Source organism: Rhipicephalus microplus, chromosome 1, assembly GCF_043290135.1.
Source record: "Rhipicephalus microplus isolate Deutch F79 chromosome 1, USDA_Rmic, whole genome shotgun sequence".
In the NCBI taxonomy this organism is placed as follows: domain Eukaryota; kingdom Metazoa; phylum Arthropoda; class Arachnida; order Ixodida; family Ixodidae; genus Rhipicephalus; species Rhipicephalus microplus.
The window spans coordinates 287,785,727-287,812,334 of record NC_134700.1 but is presented as its reverse complement, the minus strand read 5'-3'; the positions used below and the strand labels follow the sequence as shown (position 1 = coordinate 287,812,334).

Sequence of the window (26,608 nt, the reverse complement as noted above, 5' to 3'; positions counted from 1 at the left end):
ATATTACGAGGCATCTAGGAATGGAGATGTGTTTGCCTTGTTAGGATAGGAACACATTCCATACGTAGTTGCTTTTGCAGACAGCTTGCTGCACATTTTATTCATACAATGTGAACTCATTACACATTGGCACAAAGAAAAAGTGAACTGTAAACACGAAAATGAATAAGGAAATATATTCCTCATTGCGAGAATTGCAAGAAAGCTCATCATTATTAGCTGCATGACAAAAGTTTACAAGAACATGTGTCACAATGCTTAGTTTTGAGATCTACACAACAGTGCCTTTATTCGAGGATATTTAGGGGGAAATACAAGTGACCACTACTTTGCATCATGAGGGAAATACTTTCAATTTTACCTGCAGCTTCTAATAGGGAACTGAATGGAGCGGCACACTTTGAATAGCAGATGTCCTGAATTCAATTCAGACAACTGCAGCATATCACTATGGCTACCTGCCTAGGCAGCTCGTTACATTTCATAATGCTTTAGTGCATCTTCCTGGTTAGTACACAAACAATAAGCTAACAAGAACACAACTGCTGGTGCCATTCACGTAAATGAAAACTTTAGCCTATATTCATTCATGGAAAAGTCTGGCCGACATTCAGGGGGCCGCCATACAATGGCCTCGAAAAACAAGCCGAGTACTGAAACTAGATATCATAAGACGCCACTACAGCTTCAAAACAAGTTTTCTTAAAATACAAAGCAGGCAACTTTTCTACAGTTGAGTGGGATATTAAGTGATACACAGAAAACAGGTATGAAGAGATATACAAATTGGCAATACAAGCATAAATTGACAAATATTTGCAAGCAGTCTCCACAATAAATGGTGCAACATTACTGGATATGCCTCGTTCTTTTATTTTATGCATTGCAATAGACACACACTCAATGCATACAGCTTCCACCAGAGTCCACCGAAAAATCTACTTGCATAACTGCTTGAGTGGTAGCACACTATGCCTGCAGGTAATAAGCCAGTACAAAGGTTATACCAGTGCAGTGCATCAAGATATTATCCGTTCTTAGTCTTGAAAGACTAGCATGTTTGATACTTGCTCATCATGCCAGGAGTTAGGAACTTTCGCATACTATGTCAATGATACAGGGCAATCATTCTTCAACCAGAAGAATGCTACTTGCAGAACAGTGGCTGGCTTTCGCCAAGTGGAAATACTTCAAAAAAGCATAGCATTGCATCCGTCATGGAAAAAGAAAGAAAGCAAATGTGTGATGGCATTCATGTAGCCCAGGAGTGGGCAGCAGACTCGGAAAACAATTTCATTGCAGTAAAGCCATAGTGTACATTCGTAAGCCCATGGGCACTTGTGACCCTCTCTTCCTTGTTCAAGCACAATTCGTTCCCACGGAGTGCCACAGCATTAAAATTTTCCCCCGTATGTTCATATGTACTGTCTCTGAATCCCATGCATACTCCCATTGGATGTTCCCCCGTATGTTCATATGTACTGTCTCTGAATCCCATGCATACTCCCGTTGGGCTGTCACTTGACAGAGAAATGATAAATTAACAGGCTAGTAGTTCCAGTACTACCCTAACGCTGAGAGGCTACTACGTACGAATTGGGATGGAGTGCATGAAAGGAAAAGGGCACAGGACGACATGTAGGGAAGAACGGTGGGGCAGGCCCTCAGGTGCACTCCAGCTCCATGGTGATGTCGTCTTCGCCAGTGGAAAGCACCGCAGCTGTGATGAAGCCGATGCGCGAGACCCTGAGGATCACCTCGACAAACTGCAGCTTCCAGACGTCACTCTCGGTAGCTGTCGCATTCGGGTCACGCACCAGCCCAAAACCGCACTCGAAGAGTCCCATGCAGCTGTTGTACTCGTGCACGACACCACTCACGTTGATGCGTGCCAGTCCATGTTCCTCCACTTCGCACTTGACCGAGCGCACATTGGGATGGAACATGCGGCGGGCACCCCCGGCCAGCTGCCACAAAAAGCGTGAGGCCGGCTCCGAACCTCGGATTGAGAGCACGCGTGGAGGGTTCTCCCTTCCAGCAAGCTTCTCAAAGCACTGCACCTGCAGGTTCAAGAAAAAGGTTTGTAAGTCGCTAAGAATTCTCATACACCACAATGCAGCAGTACTACAAGCCCGATCAAACACATGCACACACACACACTTGCACACAAACAGAAAAAAAAAAAGAAAAGCAATATTAAAAATCATATAATCAAATGAAAGCACGATAGCAAAAATGGCAACATGAACTATATAACATGAACAGCACAATACAAAACCATTCAATATAAAGGTTAATAAACAACAGGTGAATTAAAAAAGAAAGGACAACAAGGAAATTCAATGAGGAAGCTGCTTCTGTATGAATGAATGGGGAGACCGTCATCAATGGGACACTTCAAAGATTATTTTCTGTGTTAGAAAAAAAAATGTTCCAGTAAAACTGCAATTATAAGAAAAACTATTAATATACCTTTCATTGAGGTGTAGGGGGTGGAGCACATTTGGCAAGCACTCTCAAATTGTGACAGGTAGATTTCATTACATTTTTATTTCCTTAAACACCCACGAGGGGGTATTACATAAGGGGTGGGTAATTATAAAGACAAAACATAGAAGCCAAAGATTTAACATAGAAAGTGCTTATTGATATTTTCTATGAACGATGATGGGCACGGAATGATTGCGATTTCACTGGGAAGGCCGTTCCCGTCTGGTGCGGTACGTGGAAAAAACGAGGCAGAAAAAGTAGAAGTCCGAGAACCTGGCCGAGCAACTTGAAGCAAATGGCTCGTGCGGTGAGATATGCGTGTTGCGGGAACGATATAAGGTGGGGCACGCAAGGGACTATGAAAAGGTTTGTGGAACAATGACAGGCTGGCAATACGACGGCGAAGTTCTAGATCTGGTAAACCAGATTCTGCTTTCAATCCAGATACGCTGACAGTGGAAGAGTATGAACCGTGATTAAATCTAGCGGCCCGGTTTTGAAGCGATTCGATGACATGTGTAAGATAAGATTGTCGAGGGTCCCAAATTGGCGATGCGTATTCTAGTTTAGGTTGAACAATGGATTTGTATGCTTGTAATTTTACGTGTTGTGGAGCGAGGCGCAAATGGCGTTTACAAAAACCCAGTGTTTTATTTGCAGATGAAATGATATTAGTGACGTGTATGTTCTATGAAAGATCTCTACAAAGAGTGACGCCCAAATACTTGTGTGACGGGACATTTTCTAGGGGGATAACATTAACTGCGTATGGATACACAAGCGGCATGCGGCGGCGATGAAATGAAACGACTTTACATTTACTCGGGTTAAGTTCCATGAGCCAGCGCTCACACCATTCCTGGAGGCAGTTTAGGTTGGCTTGTAAGGATGACTGTTTTGAAGTGTCAGTAACAGTGTCATATATAACGCAGTCATCAGCAAACAGGCGGGTTTTGCAGGTTAGGTTTGAAGGCAAGTAATTTATGTATATAAGGAATAAAAGGGACCAAGAACCGAACCCTGGGGTACTCCGGACGTTACTGGAAGAGGATTAGAGGTACAGTTGTTGATATTAACAGACTGGGAGCGGTTTGTAAGGAATTCTCTGATCCAATTTAGTGTGTTCGGGTGAAGATTTAACTGGGAAAGTTTTAGTAACAGTCGAGAGCGGGGTACTTTGTCGAACGCCTTGAAAAAATCTAAGAGTACGGCATCGGTTTGTAAGATACAGTCCAGGTCAGTATGCAAATCATGAACAAATAAGGCCAGTTGCGTTTCACAAGAGAAACCTCTGCGGAACCGATGTTGTGCTGGATGGAAAAAGCTGTTTGAATCAAGAAAGTCTATGATATGCGTGTAGATGACGTGTTCCATGATTTTACAGGGCACGCTGGTTAAAGAAATGGGACGATAGTTTAATGGCGAGTTTTTGTTACCCGATTTGAAAATTGGATTGACCTTCCCGTTCTTCCAGTCATCTGGTAGGTGTTCTGTTAAAAGTGACTGTGAGAAGAGCAAGCATAGACGAAATGCACAAATATATTTTGTATTCTTAAGGAATTTGGAGTTGATTTCGTCAATACCAGGAGAGGAGGAAAGTATTAATTTGTCAATTAAGCACATAATTCCATTAGCAGTGAACGATACCGGTGGCATAGCACATTCTATAATAGTGGGTGGTATTGTAAATGACACGTTACTTTCTTTGGTAAACACGGATGAGAAAGCGGTGTTGAAGATGTTAGCGCACTGATCATGAGTGAATACATGACCCGATTTACTGGTAAGAGTAATTGGGGCAGTATGCAGGGGGTTCAAAACCTCCCAAAATTTTTTTTGGTTGTTAGCATGCTTGGTAAGTCAACGTTGAAAAAATAATTCTTTGCGCCTTGAACTGCGCATAAATAAGCTTTTTCAGCTGCGTAGTATTTCTGCCACTTTAGCAAGTCTTCTAGTCTTTTTGCTGATCTAAACAGGCGTTTTTTGTTTTCTTTTCTAATCTTTTCGAGTTTTAGAGAACCATGGCTTTTGGCAGTTTGCGCGGAAGCGGGATTTTGGAATAAACCTGTCAGTAAATTAATTGACCTTGTCCTTAAACAGTGTCCAGTTTTATTCGGCGGACCGGGAAAAGAAAGTAGTTTCTAAACTGGATAAGAATGCGTTAAGCGCCAAATTTATTGCTTCATAATTCCCCTTGTCGTACAGCCGAATAGTTTTCTGGGTGTTTTGACGAATTAACGGTTTAAATGCAAATTCGGTATGGATGACCTTATGGTCACTTATTTCGGGCAGATAAGTAATCGAGACCATGTCATCTAGGTGACTGGATAGTATTAGGTCCAAAATATTTTCACACTCTTGTGTTACGCGTGTTGGTGCAGTTACCATTTGTGAAAGATTAAAATTTAAACAAATGTTCAGGAAAGCCCCGGCTTCGCCTTCTGCCTGCGACGGCATGGTTTGGTTAAGCCAGTTGATACCCGGAAAATTAAAATCACCAAACAAAACTACAGGGGCCCTGGGATACTTTTTTGTAACTTCGTTTAAGACGTCGGTAAGGTTATTAGAAAAGTCAGGACAGCTATTCGGGGGCCTGTAGCAGACGCCAAGTAATACTGAATGGGGCTTAGCAGAACAAAGAATCCAAATTATTTCAAGGTCAGATGACAGGTTAACTAATGAGCAGGTGCACAAAATATTGCCACTATTCCTCAAGAGGAAGGTATATAACAGCTGTATCTTGCCGGTACTTAGCTACGGAGCAGAAACCTGGAGACTTATAAAGAGGGTTGAGCTTAAATTGAGGACGACGCAGCGAGCAGTGGAAAAAAAAATGGTAGGTGTAACGTTAAGAGACAAGAAGAGAGTAGAGTGGATTAGGGAACAAACGGGGGTTCAGGATATCATAGTTAAAATCAAGAAGAGGAAATGGACATGGGCTGGGCATGTAGCGCGTAGACAGGATAACCGCTGGTCATTAAGGGTAACTAAATGGATTCCCAGAGAAGACAAGCGGGTTAGGGGGAGACAAAAGATTAGGTGGGCAGATGAGATTAAGAAGTTTGCGGGTATAAATTGGCAGCAGCAAGCACAGGACCGGGTTAACTGGCGGAACATGGGAGAGGCCTTTGTCCTGCAGTGGACGTAGTCAGGCTGATGATGATGATGATAATGAGGTATAGAGCTGATTTTTCATTGGAGCACAATGTGCTGTAAATTATGTCTCAATGTGGTCACAGAATGAATATTTTTTGAAATTCACAATTTCTTCTTTATGATTTACAAACTTCTGTGGTCTGAAAACACTTTTAATGCAAAATATACCTTCGGTAAAGTAAGTACTCATTGAACAGATAATCATACATAGTGCAATATTACACAATTAAAAACACGGAAGACATTGACAAGTTTTCTACAGGCATAGATGGCAGGAAAATTGCAGTTACTTTTTTTCGCATCGAATAGCTTACACAAATGCCTCTGTAATATGTAAACGAAGTGTGGTATTGAAACAAGAAATGATACTCTCAAAATAAATTACCTGACAAAAATCATTCAGATGACATAATGCAAGATTTGGAAGGATTTGAAGTGACAATGTTTTTTTTTTTTTCACTTTGAAGTATTCTAGCAAGTTACTACTGTCAATGCAATAAATCAGAGGTTAGCATGGCAGAATTACCGTAAAATACCAAACGAGACCCCCTCCCACCCGCCTCCTCTACTGACAAAGATAATCCGACTAGATTTGGGAGGGGCCCTTGCTTGGTCCTCGACCGAAATTCAATATGGCGATGGGAGAGTCGCTAAAAACTAAAAATGCCCATCCATGTTTCTAATTAAATGCTTTATTTATTAAGCATTTCATAAACAACATTAGATATGCATTCAGTGTACTCATCTTTGTGGTCTTTTTGCACAAACAATGCTCGTCTTGAAAAAAAAAAAAAGTGGCTGCAGGGGAGAAGGTGGACAAGAAGCGCTTGCTCCCAATTTTATGGTATCGGCCCCAGCGGGGTGTCAAACCTCCTCCCAGGGTTGCCAGATTTGGCTACATTATGCCAGATTGACAACATTTAAAAGACTGCGGCGGCAAAAAAATTACGTTGGCTACTTGGCTACATTTTGGATATTATTTTAACACTGGCATCAAAAGCTAATATACGCTAAAACCGACTGAAACTATAAAAAAAGTATTTAAGTGTTCATTCACGTTGCTGGCTGCAGCTCTCTAGGTGTAATCGCATTTTTTCACTGAGTAAGTATATGGAAGCAATTGCGTGCACCTAAAATGTGTCCCGGCCGTCATCATTTTCACATTACTAATGGAACTCTTATAAGTTAGGCAGCACTGTAACGTAGCTGGCGGGTAACACGTTAGCCGCTGTCCGCCTCACGCGCCAATGCTCTGAGCTGTATAGGTGGTGCGACCCTAAGCGTACATAATAGAAAATTCGATGCGGTCAGCTCATGGAAGCCTTTGCACAGCAAGATGCGTGCGCTGTTTTTGTAGTCAGTTTTTATTCTTGTTTAATATTTTCAGTGCCGATGCTGCTGCACTTGTCAGCCATGATGTTTTTTATGTTGACTGTTTTATTTGATGTGTTTGGAAATGATGAGCCCGTTTTACATCACTGGGTGAGCACATGATGCACTGCATGCGTTTCTTACATGAATGCATCTAAGCTGTTGTTTGTGTGATCTGTTAACACAGACGCAATAAAAAACATTTGCATGCGAAGAGCCCACCCAGTCTTGTTTTTCCAGTGACTCTAGCTGCAGACTGCACATCCCGACATCTGTTATAGGGCTGATTAGGATGAACGCTTCGAAAAGCTTGCTAAAAGACTTAATTCACATTAAAACAAGGCCAAAGATAAAGGACAAGAAAAAGAAGGAGACAGACAGCGGTGCTGACCAACAACAAGATTCATTTGCTGAAACCGTGCAATATACACTTGAGCAGTATCTGACAAATATATGAGGAATGATAAAACAAAGATAAAAAAACAGAAAACACTTATGACTGCATAATCATCATGATAGCGCACCATGAACATCACGTGTACAAGCGTTTTGAAGGAAATCCATTTTTTTCTGTGACTGAGCAATCGAAGGCCTGCTGACACATACACTCTAGCCTTGCCATTTCTGCGGCATCATAAATTTCACGTATCATCTGGTCCCGATGACGCTTAACCACAGCACAATGCTGAAAGTTAGGGGAGCAGCCGCGGTCTCAGCAAGACATGCCGAGACTGCCGCTGAGGCTGCAAAAATGGTAAAGCTGGACAGTGTATGTGTCAGCAGGCCTTCAGTTGTTCTATCACAGCAAGAAATAGATTTTCTTCAGAACGCTTGCACACATAATTTTCACGGCACGCTATCACAATGATTATGTAGACATAGGTGTTTGCTGTTTTTTTATCTTTGTCCTGCCGTTCCTCATATATTTGTCAGACACTGTAGTAGCGGAATAGCAGGGAGGCAAAAAACTTTCCTTAAAGGACGACGGAGAGTCGAGACGTCTTTTTAGTACGAACGCATTACGAAGACTGGTCTATTTTACAGTATGTACACCACTCTCGTCGAGAGGGAAATGGAAAGTAAAAAAAACGTGCAGACAAGCAAAAGTATACATATAGTAAAAAGAGTTTTCTCTGCGCTCTGCACGTGCAACGTTTTCCAGCAACTCAGATAGCTAACACAGTCAGTCCCTGGAACCAACTTTTCTAGAACTATGTAAGTTGCAAAACTGAGCGCCGCCGCTGCCAGCGACAAATGTGGCATTGCAGTCGCATGCGCATTCACTCACTGAATGCCCGCTAGTGTCACTCCCATAACCTCCGTCAGCTGTGCATTTTGCAGTGGGTCGCTATCCGTGGAGGCTTCTTTCTGCATGAACAGTTCTGTGCTTCAGCATGCCCTGTTCTGTTTTGTATGTGTTGCGTGTTTTCATCATGCCCACACGTTGCGTTCCCCGCAGTATGAGTGGCTACAGAAAATGAGAGACACCACGACATTTGTTTTGTGCCCCGCGTGTACCTGAGCAGCAAGAGGCATGGTACCTAGCTATTGCTCGATTGAGGGGTTTAGCGTCCCAAAAGCACCATATGATTATGAGAGACGCCGTAGTGGAGGGCTCAGAAAATTTCGACCACCTGGGGTTCTTTAACGTGCACCCAAATCTGAGCACACGGGCCTACAACATTTTCGCCTCAATCGGAAATACAGTCCCCGCAGCTGGGATTCGATCTCGCGACGTGCGGGTCAGCAGCCAAGTAGCTCAGCCACTAGACCACCGCGGCGGGGCCACGCTATTGCTCATGTGGATAAGAAACTGCCCAACACATCGTGTGTGTGCGATATACACTTTTCATGAGGAAGACATCCTGAAGACTTTCACTCACGTCATCAATGGTAAAAAGGTACAAATCACCAGAGGAATGTGGGACCTTGTCGACGGATGCGTTCCACAGATGTTCCCGAATTCGCCCGCTTACCTTTCAAAACCCGTGACAAAGAAGCGAAAGCTGCCTGATAGGAGTGGGGTACTTTCCAGAATATCATCGGCGAAAAAGAATAGACTACCTTCGAGAACTGAGCTCGAAGACAGTGAAATAAGTCCCGGCATGCCGTGAATGAGAGGCGTCATTTCACTTCAAGACATAGAAAACGTTTGTTTGCCTGCGGCGTGCCGGTGGAAAGTTGTTGAGAAAGGCGAGACAGGACGTCTTGTGGTGTTTTTAGTGCTGAAAGAAGAAAAAAGAGCGCTATTTGTGGAGAAACGTGTAGTCGTCCCAGAAGACATGACAGTCACTATTAGGAGCCGTCACCATCGCTTTGCCAAGTCCCCTGGCAATGCAGATACCATCACCCAATCTGCCGAACTTCTGGAGGACATAGAAAAGCTGGAAGTGTGTTCATCCCAATGCATCGGCAAGCAGTCTCGTGAGTAATGACTACGAAGTGCTCACCGATACCTCAAAGTGTGGTCCCTGCTCGAAACTTTGGCTTCAGCTGTGTTAAGAGGTTTCATTAGAGGAACTCAAGAAGAAGCAGAGGAAAGACATGCACAAGAAAAGGGCCGCACGCGCAGCTTTTCGACGGTGTAAGTTGATAAAGCGCTTGTCCTCTCTTCCTTTCTGTTTATTCGTGCGCTTGAACTGACAGTTATACCATGCATATCCAACTAGCCCAACTTTCGATTCTGTTGTAAAGAATGTGACTGACATAAAAAAAAAGCTGCATGACTACACAACCAGACAAAAGCCATGGGATTGCACCACATTGTAGTAATTTATTTTAAGGCTTGAAAACCACAGTCACAAGGGAATATACAAGACACTGTCATTCGAATTTTCGCGCCTAAAAATTAATTGCGAACGTACACCAACTAGCAACTAACAGACAGACTCGTATGTTATGCTATATATATCAAGCATAGTTTATCGTGGGCAGTTCAGAAAGCCATAATTATACTGTATTTGCCTTACACCGCTAAATATTACACAGTATTAAGTTTCGGTGGCAGCACAACAACAAATCCCGATAATATACTTTTGGCAAAGCTCTTTCAGAACGGCCGCCACGGAGTCTTGCCACAACAACTACACGTTTTCGTCTGCTAATGGAAGCTTGCTGCGCTGCCAGCGCCACCAAACCGGAAGCCGTTCCGGCGCCGTGTGACGGGTCGTCTGACGCGAGAAGTTTTGCAACTTACCTAATTCTAGAAACGTTGCCTGCGACCTTAAGACTTTCTTCCACGGTAGTCGTGTAGCTCGTAAAGGCGTGCTGACGTCGAGAATGCTCTCCCCTCTTTTTGAACCACTTGTTGTCTCATTTGAAAAGTGCCGCTGCTGCCTGGAAACGGCCCCCAAGTTGCCCCTTCCGTGCCTTTTCGCCCCGGGTCCTTCACAGGTCGTTCAATTGACGTTCCTCACAAGCGGCAGTTCATTTACATTTTGCAACAAATACAACAGACACTGCTCAAGTGTATATTGCATGGTTCCAGCAAACAAATCTTGTTTTAAGTCAGCGCCGCTTTTTGTCTCCCCCTTTTTAACAACGTCTGGTTAGCTACTGTTCTGGCTACTTTGGCTAATTTTGTTACTTTTTTTTTCTGTTCGTAGATCTGGCAACCCTGCCACCTCGCTTTTTCTCTTGCGACTTCCTATCTGAAGGCAGACATGGCAATTTTGACCTAAGATGGGATTTCCACTTGTAACCTTTCTGTGCTTTTTTAAAAATAAACATGATTTCTAATATAGTTCTATAAATTTGTGTCAATCATCAAACTTTTGCACTTAACCTGCAAAGTTTCTACCCCTACGTTCTGAGCTGCGTAATGCAACTTGCCACTTTGCCTCAATTGATTGGCAAGCCCTACAATAAATCAACACAATTTTTTTCAAATAGACTTGATATGGTCAGCAAAGTGGTTGGGACATTTGGCGCTGAATTACTCATACAAAAGTTTCAGTAAAAAAAGAAGAGACATTGAAGGGACACTAAAGGGCAAAACAATTTTTCACGTATTTTAGTAGAGTATAATTTGACAAAACTGAAAACAACCACTGTAACCACGAGACGATACTTGGTAAGCGAGAAAATGTGCAAAAAGAAAATGGAGGTGGAGATGCCACATTGAAATTCCCATACCAAGCCCTATGAAACCATAGATATTGAAGGTGTCTGCTGGGTTCTAGGTAGCTTTTAATCAATCAATATGAAGTGCATTGTCATCTGTGGGTTCCAAAGACCTAGCATATGAAGTTTCAGAAAATTTCACCAAGCAAATGTTACGAAAACATGAAATATACATTTTTAAACTTTTGACGCCACACGCGTAAATTTCGCCGTAGAATTTAAAAATGAAACTCAGCCTTGATTTTCTCCGCTAATTATGTACCTATGACAATGAAGCATATAGCACTAGAGTTCTCAAGGTGCAGTTTGTCAATCTAGACCAAGTAACTGTTTCTATTCAATGTTCTTTCAAAGAGATTAACTGTGCTACGTGTACAAAGAAGGGAAAACAGCACTGAAATTCTGACAAATACGAAGGAAAACAGACAACGACAGGCGCTGACTCAAGTCGTAAGTCAGTGCCTGTCGTCTGTCTTTCTTTGTGTTTGTGAAAATTTCAAAGCTGCTTTCCCCTTCAGGAGAGTTGCTTGTTGGGCAAGTTGGTACACACTTAGTTAACTACAAATGAAGCCACAAAATGTTGAAATCGGAAAAAAGCAGAGCAGCAGAAACGGAGATAGAGAGCAGAGACATGGCAGACGCCAGTTGTTAGTGCCACGTCTCCGTTCTCTGTCTCTGTTTCTGCCACTCTTTTTCCGATTTCGACTCTTTGCATTACGTACCAACTCGCCCAAGCTTTAACCGTAATGTGCTACATGTAAGTCTGAATAAAGGAGACGATCATATATGTAGCATGGTACTGCCATCTTGGGCCACACACAGTTCAATAAGCAAGGTGGTAAAAGTCCATGTAGACATCATATTATACCAATAAAAGCCCACTTGCTAATTTTCTGTTGCCTAGGCATTATATGCATGACTGCATGATGTTCAACGAAGCTTGGATATATTCATAAAGAGACACCTGGTGTAAAATTAACTACACTTTTGAAAACGTATGATTCCAGCGGTGAAGTCGCAAAGTGGCCAGCATAGGGTTTCCTACAATTAACTTGAGAGAACTCTGATGCTGCGATTATTCAGCAACCATGGGAATAATGTATAGTACACAGATTTGCCTAGTCTTTGGACTTGCGGGCAGCGAATTGCACTTGTGGCTTCATTTGTTGCTGTCTTGCGCTTCGTTTCGAAGAAAAGAACGAACCCTTTCGAACTTCGCGAGCTGATTTGAAATGGTAAGCCTAAAAAATTAAGGTGGTGAAGTGAAACTGCTAAACATTTACAGATTGCTGTTTCGTGACAAAGGAGCTTCAACCCATGCGAAGCCAAAAAGAGCGTGAAGTACAAAGACTAGGCAAATCCGTCTACTACCCATAATTCCATGATCACTGATGCGCCATGCATTGCAACTCCCATAGACATTAGCGCCAGAGTTCCCTCTAGTGTATATTTAGAAAAGCCTATGGTGGCTAGTTTTCAAACATAGTGAGACCAGAAGAGACAAAACTACATACAGAGTAGTGAATAAAGGTCAACATATATGCATAATCTGCATACCATCTGGTTGGCTACTGTTTAGAGAGCTGTAGATTGTTCTTCACATTTCAAGAAATTTAGTTCTAATATGAAAAAACGTACACAGTTTTACTTTAGATCTTTTGAAGCTTGTGAGAATGCTGACACCCCCTGTAAAGTTGCTTGCGCCGTGTGGCACAGGTGTCTCGCACATGAGCGGTATTTCAGGGGGTGACAACTATTGAGCGATAGGTGGCGTTGTGTTTGCGAGCGGTGATCACCACTATCGTCATCATGCTTGGTAGAGCGGTAACGCCGGCGGTGACCCCTGGTGAAAGGCAAGCCTTGGTGATAGGCGAGAGAGTTGAGAGTCTCTTCGGCTGGTGGTGTTTGACATGAACGGTTGCTCTTGCGGCGTGTCCTCGGTGCACGGCACCACGGGCCGTCTGCCGGGGGCCCGCGCAGTGTCAGGACTTGGCGATGCCGCCTTTTGTGTGCTCTTGTGTTAGTTATGTTGCTATGTGCTGAGTAATATTGTGTAAGGATGTCTTAGCGTGTTGATCACAACTGATGTTAAAATAATTCGGCTGACGATATCCTCAATCAAAAAGTAGTTAAATAAGTGTGCATTGTTTGGTTTGTTCCGACCGCGTCTGCTGTGTTCGTTCACTCCAAAAGCGTGGCACTCGCCATTTCGAGACCCCACACTGGCTACCCAACGAGGAGCTCTTGGAGCATGGGATGACAGTTTTCACGATTCGGTGCAAGCTTTTGTCAGAGTCGGGGTAGAGTAGGCCTAGGGGGACTTCTTTGCTAACGTCCGCGGTGTGCTTTGTTGAGAGCGAGAACGGTATTTGTGACGTGTTTGAACTTGTCGGCACTTGAATTCTTATTTATTTCTGCTCGCAAGTGCTTTTGTTGTTGTTATGGTTGCTTTTTAAGAACATTGTTCAGTTGAGCACGAGAGCCATGTGGTCTGCATCCTGTTGTGCGAGACTTGGAGCACGTGGATCGTAGGACAAGCCCGAAGCGAGTGAGTACCAAAGCCTCATGGGTGGTCCGATTTTCTGTAAATAGCTTCTTCTATCTCTTTGGACTCAGGGAGTCGGGCGTCGTTGCTGCCTGGTATTGCGGCTTGACACCGGGCGTCACCGTCTGGGACAGTGAACGCCGATCACTCGGTAAGCTGCTGTGTGCGGCCAACGATGGGGCCACCTTACAGAGTGGATGTCTCTTTGTGGCTGCCTCTTCTGCACCTAGGCTGGGTGCTGGGTGGACGCCGGTTATTGTTGAACGACTCATAAGGCCTAAGGATCTGCGCAGCCGCCCGTCGCACGTGTTTGCGCCGTTACTCACTCACTCAGACTCGGACTCCCGTCGCACATGGCACAACTAGGTGGATCGTGGTCTGAAGGTGTTGCACTTTGCTTCCTTCACCTTCTTTTTTTTTCTTGTGATGCACGAGTTAAGAAAAGTGATTTTTGTTTTATTTTTATGGCCGCCACTGATGCATTAGCTAGCAGTACTGACCATCGTACCATGTGGGCGAGGAGCCCGAAGCTTTCTTCCCTTTGGCCTACTGCATTGTTCTTTCGAGTGTATTAAATGTACGCAGCGGGAATGATGCTACCCGTGGCTCGCTGTCTTCTGCACATCGTCAGCGCCGCTGGCCAGGAATGCGGCCGTGAGACCGGGCAATGGACATGCCTAGGACCTGCGCAACTGCCTGCAGTCTGGCGCGTTCGGGAGTGCTGGTCGCAACTGAAAAACGTGTCGGCACAAGTAACGGTTCGTAGCGCCGACGGCAACGTTGCTGTTGCGCGACCGATACTGAGGTGAAGTCGTTGAGCCGGACAGTGCAGCAGTGTCGACCGGCAGCGGTGTCTTGTTGCACAGACGTTATGTAGGGATATGGGTTGTCATGTTTTGTTAGAGCTTGTGTAGCGCATTTTTTTTCACGATATGGTTTGGATTAATGTTGGGAGAATAAGGGGATGCTGACACCCCCTGCAAAAGTTGTTTGCAGACACGTGTGTGTCTGCAAACAACGGCTTCTGTGCAAGACACGTGTGTGTCTCACACAGAAGCCGTATTTCGGGGGTGGTGACAACTATTGAGCGATAGGTGGCGTGTTCGCGAGCGGTGATCACCACAATCATTATCATGGTTAGTAGAGCGGTAACGCCGGTGGTGACCCCTGGCGGAAGGCAAGCCTTGGTGGTGGGCGAGAGAGTTGAGCGAGTCTCTTCGGCTGGTGGCGTTTGGCATGAACGATTGCTCTCGCAGCGTGTCTCCGGCACATGGTACCGCGGGCTGTCTGCCAGGGGTACCATGTGCACTGAGTCAGGAGTTGGCAACGCCGCCTTTTTTGTGCTTTTGCGTTTGCTATTGGAATAATTGGAAGTGCAAACCAATGGGACACAAGAGAAAAGACAAACAAGCGCAGTTTGTTTGTCTCTTCTCTTGTGTCCCGTTGGTTTGCGCTTCCAATTATTCCATTATGAATTTGTACCAACTAGCCGCCTGTCAACCCTACTGCGTTTGTTATGTTGCTACGTGTTGAGTAATACTGTGTAAGGATGTCTTAGCGTGTTGATCACGATTTATGTTACAATAATTCAGCTGACGATATCGTCAATCAAAATGTAGTTAAATAAATGTGTATTGTTTGGTTTGTTCCGACCGTGTCTGCTGTGTCCGTTCATCCAAGAGCGTGGTGGTGGTGACACCAATTCAAGACCCCACAAGCTATCTGTCTCATTAGTAACATACTGACATACATAGGTCGGCAAAACTTGTTGAGCTCACTCAGACTCGGGAAAATTTTCCTGAGCCAGCTCACTCGGACTCTCACAGAAATTTTTTCCAGCCGGACTCACTTGGGCTCACACTCACCAAAACATTAATCACCTGTACTCACTCAGACTCGGACTCCCGGGGCTCGACCCGAGTCTACATGAGTCCAAGTGAAAAAGCTCATGAGTCTGTCAGCCTCGAATTGGCTTCTTTGACCATGGTGTGAAAGCTCTTTAACGCCAATATTTCATGTAACCGGTGCTCATCTTGGTGCTGTTTGACTTAGTATCTTTGAAAACGAGTTCTGAGTGCTTCGAAACGCGGAAGGTCATTTTTCCTGGAAGAGATTACAGCATCATATGATATAGTAATCAAGAAATTCCCTGAAAGAGTTCATGGGGGAAGTCAATGCACCCCTTATGTATTTAGCACCTCTAATTAATAAGTATTGAGACGGAGTAGAATGACACTGCTTTGAAATACCTGAGATTTAGGTAAGGCTGATAGTAATGCTGTAGACGACTAGATAGGACCTTAGGTCGGCAAAGGAAAGCAGAACTCACTCAAAATCACTCAAGAAATATATCTTGCACTCTGTACTCACTCTCTCTCAGACTCACCAAAATTTTTCTGAGCCCAACTAACTCGGATTCACACTCACAAAAATTTCCTTCAGCCGGACTCATTCAGACTCGTACTCACGGCTCGATCTGAGTGAGCCCTAGTCGCTCGACTCATGAGTGAGTTCGCCGACCTATGGCAGTAACTAGTGTATGTAATGTGGCCCTACATAAAGGGTTTGAAGCCAGATAACAAATTTTCTTCACTTTTCGTCGACTGACTGGATGATCTTGTTCCGTTTTCACAATGTTGCCAGGATGTTCTCGATCGAGTGTTCGAATGATGGCTCTGGCTATTAGCTGAAGATCACTTGAAAGCTGCCAACACGAGCTAAAAGCATATATCATGGTTAAAATTGAGTGTTTATATATGCTATAAAAAAATAGGACAATTGGGCTTCTCCTGATAAGCATGCTCAAAGTACTAGCCCAAAATTTGGAAAGTGAGATAACTTCCAAGACAGATTCGGGCATTTTGGACGTACTACATCATATTGCCGCGACAGGTTGGCCACGTTCATGTAGCCCGCCGCAATCATCATGGCACGAGCGCCAGCAAGACCTGGCTGGCATGCGCCACGCGTTCATGCGCTCGGGCTAAGAGGAAGAGGAAGATAGTTGAATCGGTGCAACTCGGCTACTCGTACTCGACGACCATAGTCATTAGACTCGTGGGCAGAAGTTCGCCCTTATAAAGACGCTTGTTTTTTTAGCCTGTCTGTCTCAGCACTGCTACAATATGCAAAATATCAATGGCTTATATTGAACATATTGAAAATAAATTTTAATGTGTATGCTGCGAAAGTAAGCACAGAGCAGAGCACCTCGAGACTTTAATATCAAATTATTTTCAAGGTAACCAACCAATAAGCGCCTACATCCCAAATTTGTATTGGCTACCATCATCTTTGCGGGTGCTCTCAGCCACAGTAGTCAACACGGTACACAGATGCACATGTGGCTGTTGTCACACAAGTCGCTCTTTTGTGTGGTCACATAGCCAGCTACAAAAAATTTTGCCTCATTTCTTTCAGGGCTTCTATAACTGAAACTTGACTAGAGCTATACAAATATCTTCAAAAAATTAACAGTTGCTTACTCAAGCTAACGAGGTTTTTAACTGTGCTAGGTTTTTTAAATAGTGATTGAAAAAAAAAAATTCTTTTTAGCAGTACTCTTCCTATAACTCTTTTAGGGGGAACGGCATTCATGTAGCATGTCATCACTTGTTTGTTTAAGAAGCATGTACGTTTTCGATCACTGCTCTCACTTGATATGTGCTGCCACACTGAGGGCATACATGTCTCTGTTCCTTTTTTATGCTTTACCACAGCAGTGCACCACTCTAGTAAACCATTGAATAGAGAGGGGAAAAAAAATGGAAGTGACAAAGGCACAAGAAAAAAATTCTACATATTTGCGCAGTGTGACAGCCCATGCCGAGCACGAGAAATGACTGAAAAAGGCAGGCATTGTTAACATACAGCCAGTGACGCACATTAACAGCTGCACCCACGTCTGTATAGAGTGAGTAAGCAGCCAGTTTTTGCTCTGTGGGGCGACATCTGGCAGCGGTTTCAGGCTCTGATATAAGGTGTGCAGAGCATGCACAGCCTAATAGTCATGCCGCCCATGTCAGAGGCCGCAACTGCCACAAGGTGTGGCCCCGCAGAGCGAAAACCCACAAAAACCCGCTGTTTGCGTGCTCTACACAAATGTTGATGCTACTTTATATCTTTGATTGTGATATGGCTTTTAGTAAATGGCATACTTTGGACCTCAAAAACTTACCATAGTAACAATTTTTTCTTTATCTGCTCAGCTTTTTCTTTCACTGGTGACCTTTTCAAGACACTGGCCTTAATTACCAAGCAATCACTTTTTTAAGACAACAAAGCGTCCCTACTTATCAGCTACTAGAATTCTCAGCCTGTTATGAGTCAGAATGAGAAATTTCACTGCTTCATGAACTGAATGATTGCACTTGTTCGTATGTTTAGTTCTATTAGTACTGTGGAACCCGTGAAAATAAGGTTTGCCTTAATTATTACTGTTAATTCTTGTTTACTCTACTGTGCAAAACACTATGAATATGCTATATTATTATTTATAGTGTAGAATATGCTTTTGTCCTAAATTTTGTTGGAGTTTCATATATAGATAAAACCATGAGCACTGGCATAAACTTTCAGTACATATTCATTATTAGGACAATAACAATGTACTGCAGCATTGTGAATACAATAAAATTTTGTTAAAGCAGTGGAAATACTTAGAGGCCGATGATAATCAGTCACACAGCGACTAAGGTGACTGAAATTTCTGACAGTGCATCAGAGAATGAGGCCTTCAACAGCTTTAAGTAAAGTGCAATGAATCTTGGTTTCCAGCGCCTAAGTAAATCAGTAAGAATAATTTTATTCCGATAACATCCACAGATGCCTTCCTATGTTTATGCACTTCGGAAGAGGCCCAAGTGACACGTACCCATGTTATCAAACGAGATGAGTGGGCCGTGAATGGTGAATCACAAGAAAAGCATAGAACCCAACAGAACGTTTCCCTTCAATATAGCAGCCCAGAAGCTAGAGACAACTTTCAAAATGAAACCTGAAAAGCAAAAACACTCACTCTGAGCTGGCAGTTCGGAAAGAAGTGCTGGTGTCCCAGCTTTTCTCCTTCAGAGTTAAGCTGTGCAAAGAACCAGTTGGTGAACTCGGTGCCCAGTTTCTCTTGGAAGCTGGCCTCCGATGTCTTTCCGTCTTTATTGGTGCCGTTTGCTGGAAACTGGCCAGACTTGAGTGCCTGCATTTTCCAGCGAATGAAATAAAGGGAATTTTAAGGACTTGTTTTACTTTGTTAGAGCAAACCCTAATGATAGCCAACAGACAACCAAGCCAACAAGAACCAAACCTGCAACCTTCAAATAAAATAACGTGTCCAATGCTCTATGAATTGAGCTTTGGTGGCGGTCAATCTTTTGTCTACCTTATCGCCCCCCCGCCCCCTTTTTTTTCATGCAGAATACGTTTCTCATATTTATGGCGTTATTACTTCAAATGATGTCCCCTATACTTGCCTTGGCACGACTGCCAGCTGCATTTTGCAGTGTTGCATCTTGAGCGGCACCCTCACAATGCAATTGCATGTCCTACTGCAGCCGTTAAGTTCTAAGAGGTGCCCCCAATTAAAACAAGAGCCACTTTCAAAAGATATGAGCTCTTGATGACATTCTAGTAACACGATGACACCCAGTCTATACAAAATTCATTCATTTATTCAGCCTGTATGTGCCTTCAGCAAGTAGACAGCAAAACAGCGCATCATCCACGACAGCAGTTCTGGTATAAAACTCAGCTCTTTTGTGCTTCAAAGTGACTGGTGTTTAGTGTAATCAGGGAAAAAACAAGTACCTTCTACGACGCAGCTGTTATTCGTTGTGTACTGACTGTCTTTTAGCATTCACTTGTGATTCTATAGCAAATATTCCGCGTTTCATTGAATGAAACAGGACATAGAAGAAGACCGTTGGTGTGAACGAAACATGAGGAACTGTGACGGGTAGGTCCAGAGAGCAACGACAACCATGTAACGTATACAGTTATACTTTAATACACACAGTAATATTTTACCGAATAAATGCGATTATGCCTTTTTTGAGGCAAAACAACAGCTACCTCAAAACCGGAAACATAAATATGCGGTGCCTAATCTCGATATACATTTCCAAATCGCTTCAGGAGGTCCGAGAACAGTACAGGTGCCCTGCCATTTGATTCAGTATACTTAAATTTAAGTCAAGTGTATGGAAATTCTGAGCATGGAAAAGGCCAGGTAATGGAACAAAACAGCACCTCAGTTATTAGTAACGACTAGGATTTAAAAAGATCGATGTTGCTTTTGAAGCGACGGGTGACGTAATGCGGCGTCTTTACTATTTTAGAGATTTGTAAGCGTGAAATGCCGGTACATTAAGTTGAACTTGAAAGAAAATGTAAGTGCAGATTGCAGAAATTCAGATGCTTTCAAACACAAACGTCTACGATCTGAAAGCAAGAACTCTTGGGTAAAAAAAAAAAGATTCAGAGTCTCAAATAAAATTCAGAAAGCTGCCAGAGTTTGTCACTTTTAAAGTGAGAAGTGTTTTACTATTCCATTCACCAAATTCACCCGAGATGGTATTACTTATGACACAATTAAAGTAAACAGATAACTTCAACAGTCTGAAATGTAAAAAGAAGTACAAGTTTTACAGTGAATAAATATATGCAAAGGTCACAGATTTCACCCCTGCCACCGGCAAGTTGTCTTTTCACCCACTTAACTTTCTTCGCATCTTCATCACAAAGATTACAATACACTTAAAGCCCCCTGTAAAATTAACATTCACTATACTTTTCTTGGTTTCATCATCTGCTTGTTTACATTAAAGTTGTGTCAAACGGAGAAATGGTCCTCTAAAATTTGCTTCTTTCATTCATACCTCTAGGAAGTGCAATGAATCTTTACACAGCCGAAAATGCACCCAGAACATTGTCCGCTGCAGAACAACATACATGCGCCCGTTCTATGCCATTTGACTGAAGTTATTGCCACTCCCACTGTTTATAGGTGTCCAGTACAGATTCCATCTTTCATTCAAACAAGCTGCATAGCTTTTCAATATGTTACGCCCTTATTTGCAAGAAAAATATCGCCGTGACCGCTAGGTAGAACACAAGAGAAAGCAACAGCATAGTTAAGGGTGCCCATACGGCGGTGCATACTCTCGAATCGGAAGCTGATGCAGATAGGCACTTTAGCCCACAATCCTTCGTGAGAGTTAAGTTATTGATGTCCATCTATACCCTTGAAGCCCAATTGCATGAACCGTGGGTGAAAGGAGGCCCTTAAATAAAAACAGAATTTCAAGCCAAGTTTCAGCAAAGAACTGAATGCCGGCCACTGCCTTCATGCTACTATTGTCAAGTGTGTCAAAAGGGCTGAAGCAGAAAGACAAGTGAGGCATGTGTCTTGAGGAACAACTGACAATTGATATTTATTTTTGGCTGTTTGCTAACACAGCTGCACCCTATTCCCCTTACTGCAGGGGATATGAGAGTACTTCATCAGTACTAAAAGACCGGCGAGGGTGGCTCAGCTGCGCTAGTAAGCTACAGTGCGGCAGTGACATGGCCACACTACCCTGGATCTGAGCAGAGATACAGCCCAACCTTAGTTCGAGTTCTCTCCCATACGCTGTAATCCTCGTTGTGTGGTGAAATATGCTAAAATATTTATATACGGAAACCTAGAGAGGAGGTTGTTGAGAGCCAATAATATATGCAGACCTAATCTATGCAGATCTATGCAGTTGTGGGCACGGCACGAATGCAAGCATGATCTCAGTGTTCGTATTTGCCTGTTTGCAGGTCCCATTTATGCTCACTGCTGCGAATTCAAGTTCAACCGCCGCATTCAACAAGACGGAACAGCATCAGCTTCCGTTTTCAAGGTATCTGCATCTGTTGTCGACATCGCTTCTGGCCATGTGTAGCAAAGACGCCTGCTTCGGAAGCATCTTCCAATCATCGACAACCACGCTATGGACCGCTGCCTACTTGACTGGCCCGGCGGACGCCCACCGACTCAGTTGCGGGCACCGCACAAATGCAAGCACGGTCTCCAACGTGTTCGTATTTGCCTGTTTGCAGGTGAGGCACGATACTTCGTCAGTTAGAAGCGATTATGTCACTAATAAATAGTCGTGCCGTGTCCCCACACTTTTGCACTGATTGTTCGTGATTGTTGGTCTGTATTTCTCAGGCTGGTCACAGGTGGCGATATCGAGTTAAATCCAACCCCAATCTCGACTTCAGATGACAAACTTGAGTAGATTTTACAAACTTTGAAAGAGCGCTCGAAGTCGTTAGCTGATATTAAATGAAACCAGAGAGCAGTCCAAAAGGAAGTAAAAGAAAATGGCACTGCCATAAAAATACTGAAGACCGCCTAGCTAAACTTGAGTCCTCTCTCTAAAATTGATGACGCACACCAAATAGCAACCAAAGTAAACGAGGTTGTTCCGGCGCTATCTAGAAAGGTTGACCAAATGGAAAATTGGCAGCGCCGCAATAATCTTCTAATTTTCGGCCTGCATGAGCAAGATAAGGAAACGCAAGAAGACCTGACCAAAGTGGTACCCGACAATATTTTTTCAGTAATCGGTTTTTCGCCTAACAGCGTAGAGCACATGCATTGAATAGTGAATAGGAAAGAGACAGTCAAGGGCGCGACCGGTTATTTTTCGATTATAGGACTTCAATGAAAAACAGGAAATTATGCGAAACTGTTACAAATTAAAGGATATGCACGACGTCTCAATCAGTGATGACTTTTCAAAGCACGGGCTACGTCGTAGAAAGAGCCTTTCTGAAAGTGCAAAAGAAGAGAAGTCAAGTGGAAAACGGGTGCGCCTGGTTTATGATAAGCTGTACGTCGACGGCAAGAAATATTACTGGGACGATTCCTTTGATTGCCGTAAAGAGTGCCGAAATGCTTGCCCTTATGAGAAAGGCACGGCCTCAGACAGCAGAGGAAATTTTTCCTGACAAGCTAACAGTTATCAATACTGATGCACACAGCATTTGTAACAAGTCATCACTTTTTGAAGCTGTGCTTTTCGAACATGAACCAGATTTTATAGTAGTGACAAAAATCTGGTTAAGCGAATCAATTGAGAATACCGAATTCCTGCCTCCGAATTATTTAGCCTGTCATAAAGACCGAGGATCCAGGGAAGGAGGTGTCGCCATTGTCAATAAAACTTCAATTCATTGTACTGAAATATTTACCCCGTTGGAATTGGAATGTCTTGCCTGCACAATGAAAATGGATAGCCTGTCTTTTGTAATTATTGCTGTGTATCGCCGACTGGGTACGTCCAAAGAATATATGATACCGTATAACAATTTTTAATTGACATGTTTAACCCTTGCAAATACAAGATTATAATGGCGGGAGACTTTAATTCACTGCATATTGATTGGGTCAATTTTAGAGAAGGTCAAAATGAACAAGCTGTGTCCTGAGTCTTACTGGATCTGACTTTCTCGCTTGATTTAACACAGATTGTCACTATACTTACGCGAACCCATGAATCTGGAGATTCATTGCTTGATTTGGTCTTTTTAAGCAGGCCTATCGTGCAATCCAATTATCGGTGTGAAGTATTGGAAGGCATATCTGACCACAAAATGGTGATCACACATGTAGCTACCACACGTACCTCTCAGGCAAAACAGAATGAAACCACATCAGTCTTCGATTTTTCTAGAACAGATGATACTAGATTAATAGACTATTTAGAGCAGAGATACGATGCTTTCAGCCAGTATATCTCACTGAATACTAATCAGCAAATGATGCATGAAATATGTTTAAAGGCACTGTTTCGAAATCAATAGAACTGTTTGTTACGAAGTGCCTTAAGAAAGTTAATAGACAAAACCCATGGACGACCTGAAAAATAATTCATAAAAAATGACTTTTGAAAATAATGAGGGCTAAAAGACCTTTGTCTCTAAACACACGCCATTACGTCGATTCTCTTTCTAGGGAACTCAGAATAGAAATTCTTGAGGCGAAACACAGGTACCATGAATGAAACACTTACCAGTATCATTAAAACATCATCGGGAAAATTTTGGAGGTACCTTTCAAGACTGAAATTTAGCATTCAATTTTTGAAGAACACTAACGTAACTATGACGGATAATTATGAAATTGCTAGTCACTTTATTGAATATTTTGAATCAGTTTTCATTTGGGACGATGGCTCAACCCCACAAGTACGATTTTCTTGTAAACAATGTCTAGCTGAGCTAACTATAACACAAGAAGGCATTCTGAATCTGCTCCTTAAAATAGATGTGAAAAAATGCCCAGGGCCCAATCCAATTCCCAACGCCTTCTTAAGGCAATATGCCGAGTGGTGTTCATTTTTTCTTTCGGACATATTTACAAAGTCGCTTCACTCCGGTGACGTTCCGACAAATTGGTGGTGTGGCAAGGTAATACCAATTCACAAACAGGGTTCCGAAAATAATGTCGCAAACTACTGACCAATTTCTTTGGCAAGTACTTGTTGTAAAACTCTGAAGCACATTTTGACTACTCACGTAATGAAGTTTGTTGAAGAAAATGGCATATTAGGTAAAAGTCAGCATGGGTTTTGGTGAGGATACTCTACTATTACGATTCTTACAGAGCTTACACACAAAATTGGTCAGTGTATTAATGAAAAGGGTCGAATTGACATCATATTTATCAATTTTCGAAAAACATTTTACAAAATATCACATAGGAAGTTGCTTATGAAATTATCTTGTTTCCTTGGTGACAGTCAACTACTAAAATGGATAGAGGTGTATTTGTCCAACAGACAACAATTTCTTGAAATTATGCCAATAAACCAGTCCGATCAGGTGTGCCGCAAAAGTCCGTTATAGACCCTTTACATTTTTCTATCTACATTAGTGACATGGGTGAAGGTTTTTTACAGCAAGTAGCTATAAAACATTATGCAGATGATACAATCGTGTATGCAAAAATTTTCTTCTCTAACGACCAACTGGTACTTAATAACCACCTACAAAAAATTAGTTCTTGGTGTGATGAGTTGTAAATAAAACTGAATGCATCCAAAACCCTTCTCATGCGCATGACACGTAAAAAAAGCCCGCTATCTTTTCCGTACAGCATTAAAGGCGCACTGCTAACTGAAGCTAAAGATTTCGAATACCTAGGTATTCGCCTTGCACACAACATGAACTGATGAGAGTTATGTAACCCCAACTGCTGTCTTGGCTTATGTGCTGACAGTATGAATAAAATAAAAAAATATATATCATTCTGGATCATTGCTACGGCATTGCACTGCAACTACAGCTCAGACACTGACATAAAAACAACTATGCATGTACAGGCGCTGACCGCTGTAATGTCAAACAGTGAAGCTGCAAATCAAGACGAAAAAAAGGGAGATGCCAAAGGAATCATCACTGCAGTAGAACTTCACTTACATTATCTTCTTGCCAGTGCTCTAGGCAGGCATTGATGAGATCAGACTTGGCAAGTGCAGGCGCCACAAAGACGCTTTCACTCCAAAGATAGCGAAACAGCAGTTCCCGCAGAATCTTTTTGCGGCGTAGAAGATCGGCTGGATTCTGCGTACCACTGAGGATGGCTCTCTCGGCTTCTGTATTGTGAAAAGGTTAAAATTGCTACTAAGTGTTGAATCAGAAAGCGCTACATTAAATATGGCAATGTCCCAATTAAAGGTATTCTTTAAATAAACACTTTGCGTAATGACAGAGGTGAAAATAAAGGAAAGCTGTGAACGCAGAGTGCAGTGGCATGGGAGATGGCAGAACGTTCAAGTGCTGTGAATTAACACACACTTTCAGCCACATTTTGATCATACATAAGGTCAGCATGACTTAAGACTGGCTTCTTATTTATGCAGTTGGCCCAGATTTTCATACCGCCTGCCATGGATATTGTCAAATATGAATGACACTGGGCGTCACGTGTCTTTTAAGCATTCATGCTTTAGATGGGCATTACTTACTGAGCTGACTCGGCAACAAGCGACAAATCCTTACTAACAGAAAGATTGAGCAAGTAGCTTAGGAGGGAGCACGAAATGAACACTCAATTTGGTCGAAGCATAATGTTTGCGCATTTGGCGTGCGTACTTGGATAAACGTTGAAAAGACAGTTTGGCTTCGTGAGAAAGAGACAGGACAAGTTCAGCTTTACTGATTAACAGAAACCATGCATTGCAGTGAACACAGCGTTACGTTGCCTTGGTGATTGGAACGGCATTAAAGATTTAGTGCACTGTTTACAAGTGAGTAGTCAGAACCGAGAGTATTCCTGAATGCAACTTCTTTGCATAACAATGAAATTGTGGAAAAAGCGCGCCCAGGTCGACCAAGCAAACAAACGCTCCAAAAGCAGCAGAATTTTGCGATGCGTGATTATATCAAAACAACTAAGCATACAGTGATTCGTATAATCACAGAATCGGTTCCAATGCAGCATATTTACTCTTACAGGACGCAAAGGAATTTCGCAAGGCTACGCTTTCACGCATCGCCATTCCATTGGCGGGAGGCATCTTTCGACAGAACACCACGCACGAGCAAAGAGGTAAGGCATAGGTATACACCTGATAAGCGACCCCCCAAACACACACAAAGGTACTAATTCGTTGCATGCGAGTAAATTCACCTGATCTTTCTGTCAGCTTGACTTGCTTGCATGTGACAGTCTGCGCCAATGCGATCACGTCCGCGAGTTCCAGAGCGCCGATGATCTTACTCAGACCCTGTTGTTCTCGTTCGGTGAGCATTTTGGCGCTTTTAGGTTATCGCGGCGCTACTCATTGCATGTTAGGCAAAATTTTGGCTTCACAAACAAAAACAAAACAACGTCGCGGGCGGCAACAACACTACAAACCATAAGACATATTCGGGCCGACTTGGCACTGCCCT

The 26,608-nt window shown here is 43.0% G+C and overlaps 1 protein-coding gene across 1 annotated transcript; it reads right to left on the bottom strand.

Moving 5' to 3' along the window:
• Nucleotides 1–1,418: 1,418 nt before the first annotated feature.
• On the bottom strand, nucleotides 1,419–26,608 carry LOC119165523 (uncharacterized protein C3orf38 homolog). The gene is made up of 4 exons (XM_075865097.1): nucleotides 26,346–26,608; nucleotides 25,133–25,308; nucleotides 18,702–18,875; nucleotides 1,419–2,060 (listed from the first exon to the last, which is right to left on the bottom strand). Exons 1-4 carry the CDS (start codon nucleotides 26,464–26,466, stop codon nucleotides 1,665–1,667), a joined length of 867 nt encoding a protein of 288 aa, XP_075721212.1. The 5' UTR covers nucleotides 26,467–26,608; the 3' UTR covers nucleotides 1,419–1,664.

What these genes read in the sequence shown, in the direction of transcription:
- LOC119165523 (XM_075865097.1), bottom strand. Translation starts at nt 26,466, where the DNA reads ATGCTCACCGAACGAGAACAACAGGGTCTGAGTAAGATCATCGGCGCT. An exon ending in CAAGCTGACAGAAAGATCAG is followed by an intron (nt 25,309 to 26,345) that starts GTGAATTTACTC and finishes TTCACAATACAG; the next exon opens with AAGCCGAGAGAGCCATCCTC. An exon ending in TTCCGAACTGCCAGCTCAGA is followed by an intron (nt 2,061 to 18,701) that starts GTGAGTGTTTTT and finishes TTGAACCTGCAG; the next exon opens with GTGCAGTGCTTTGAGAAGCT.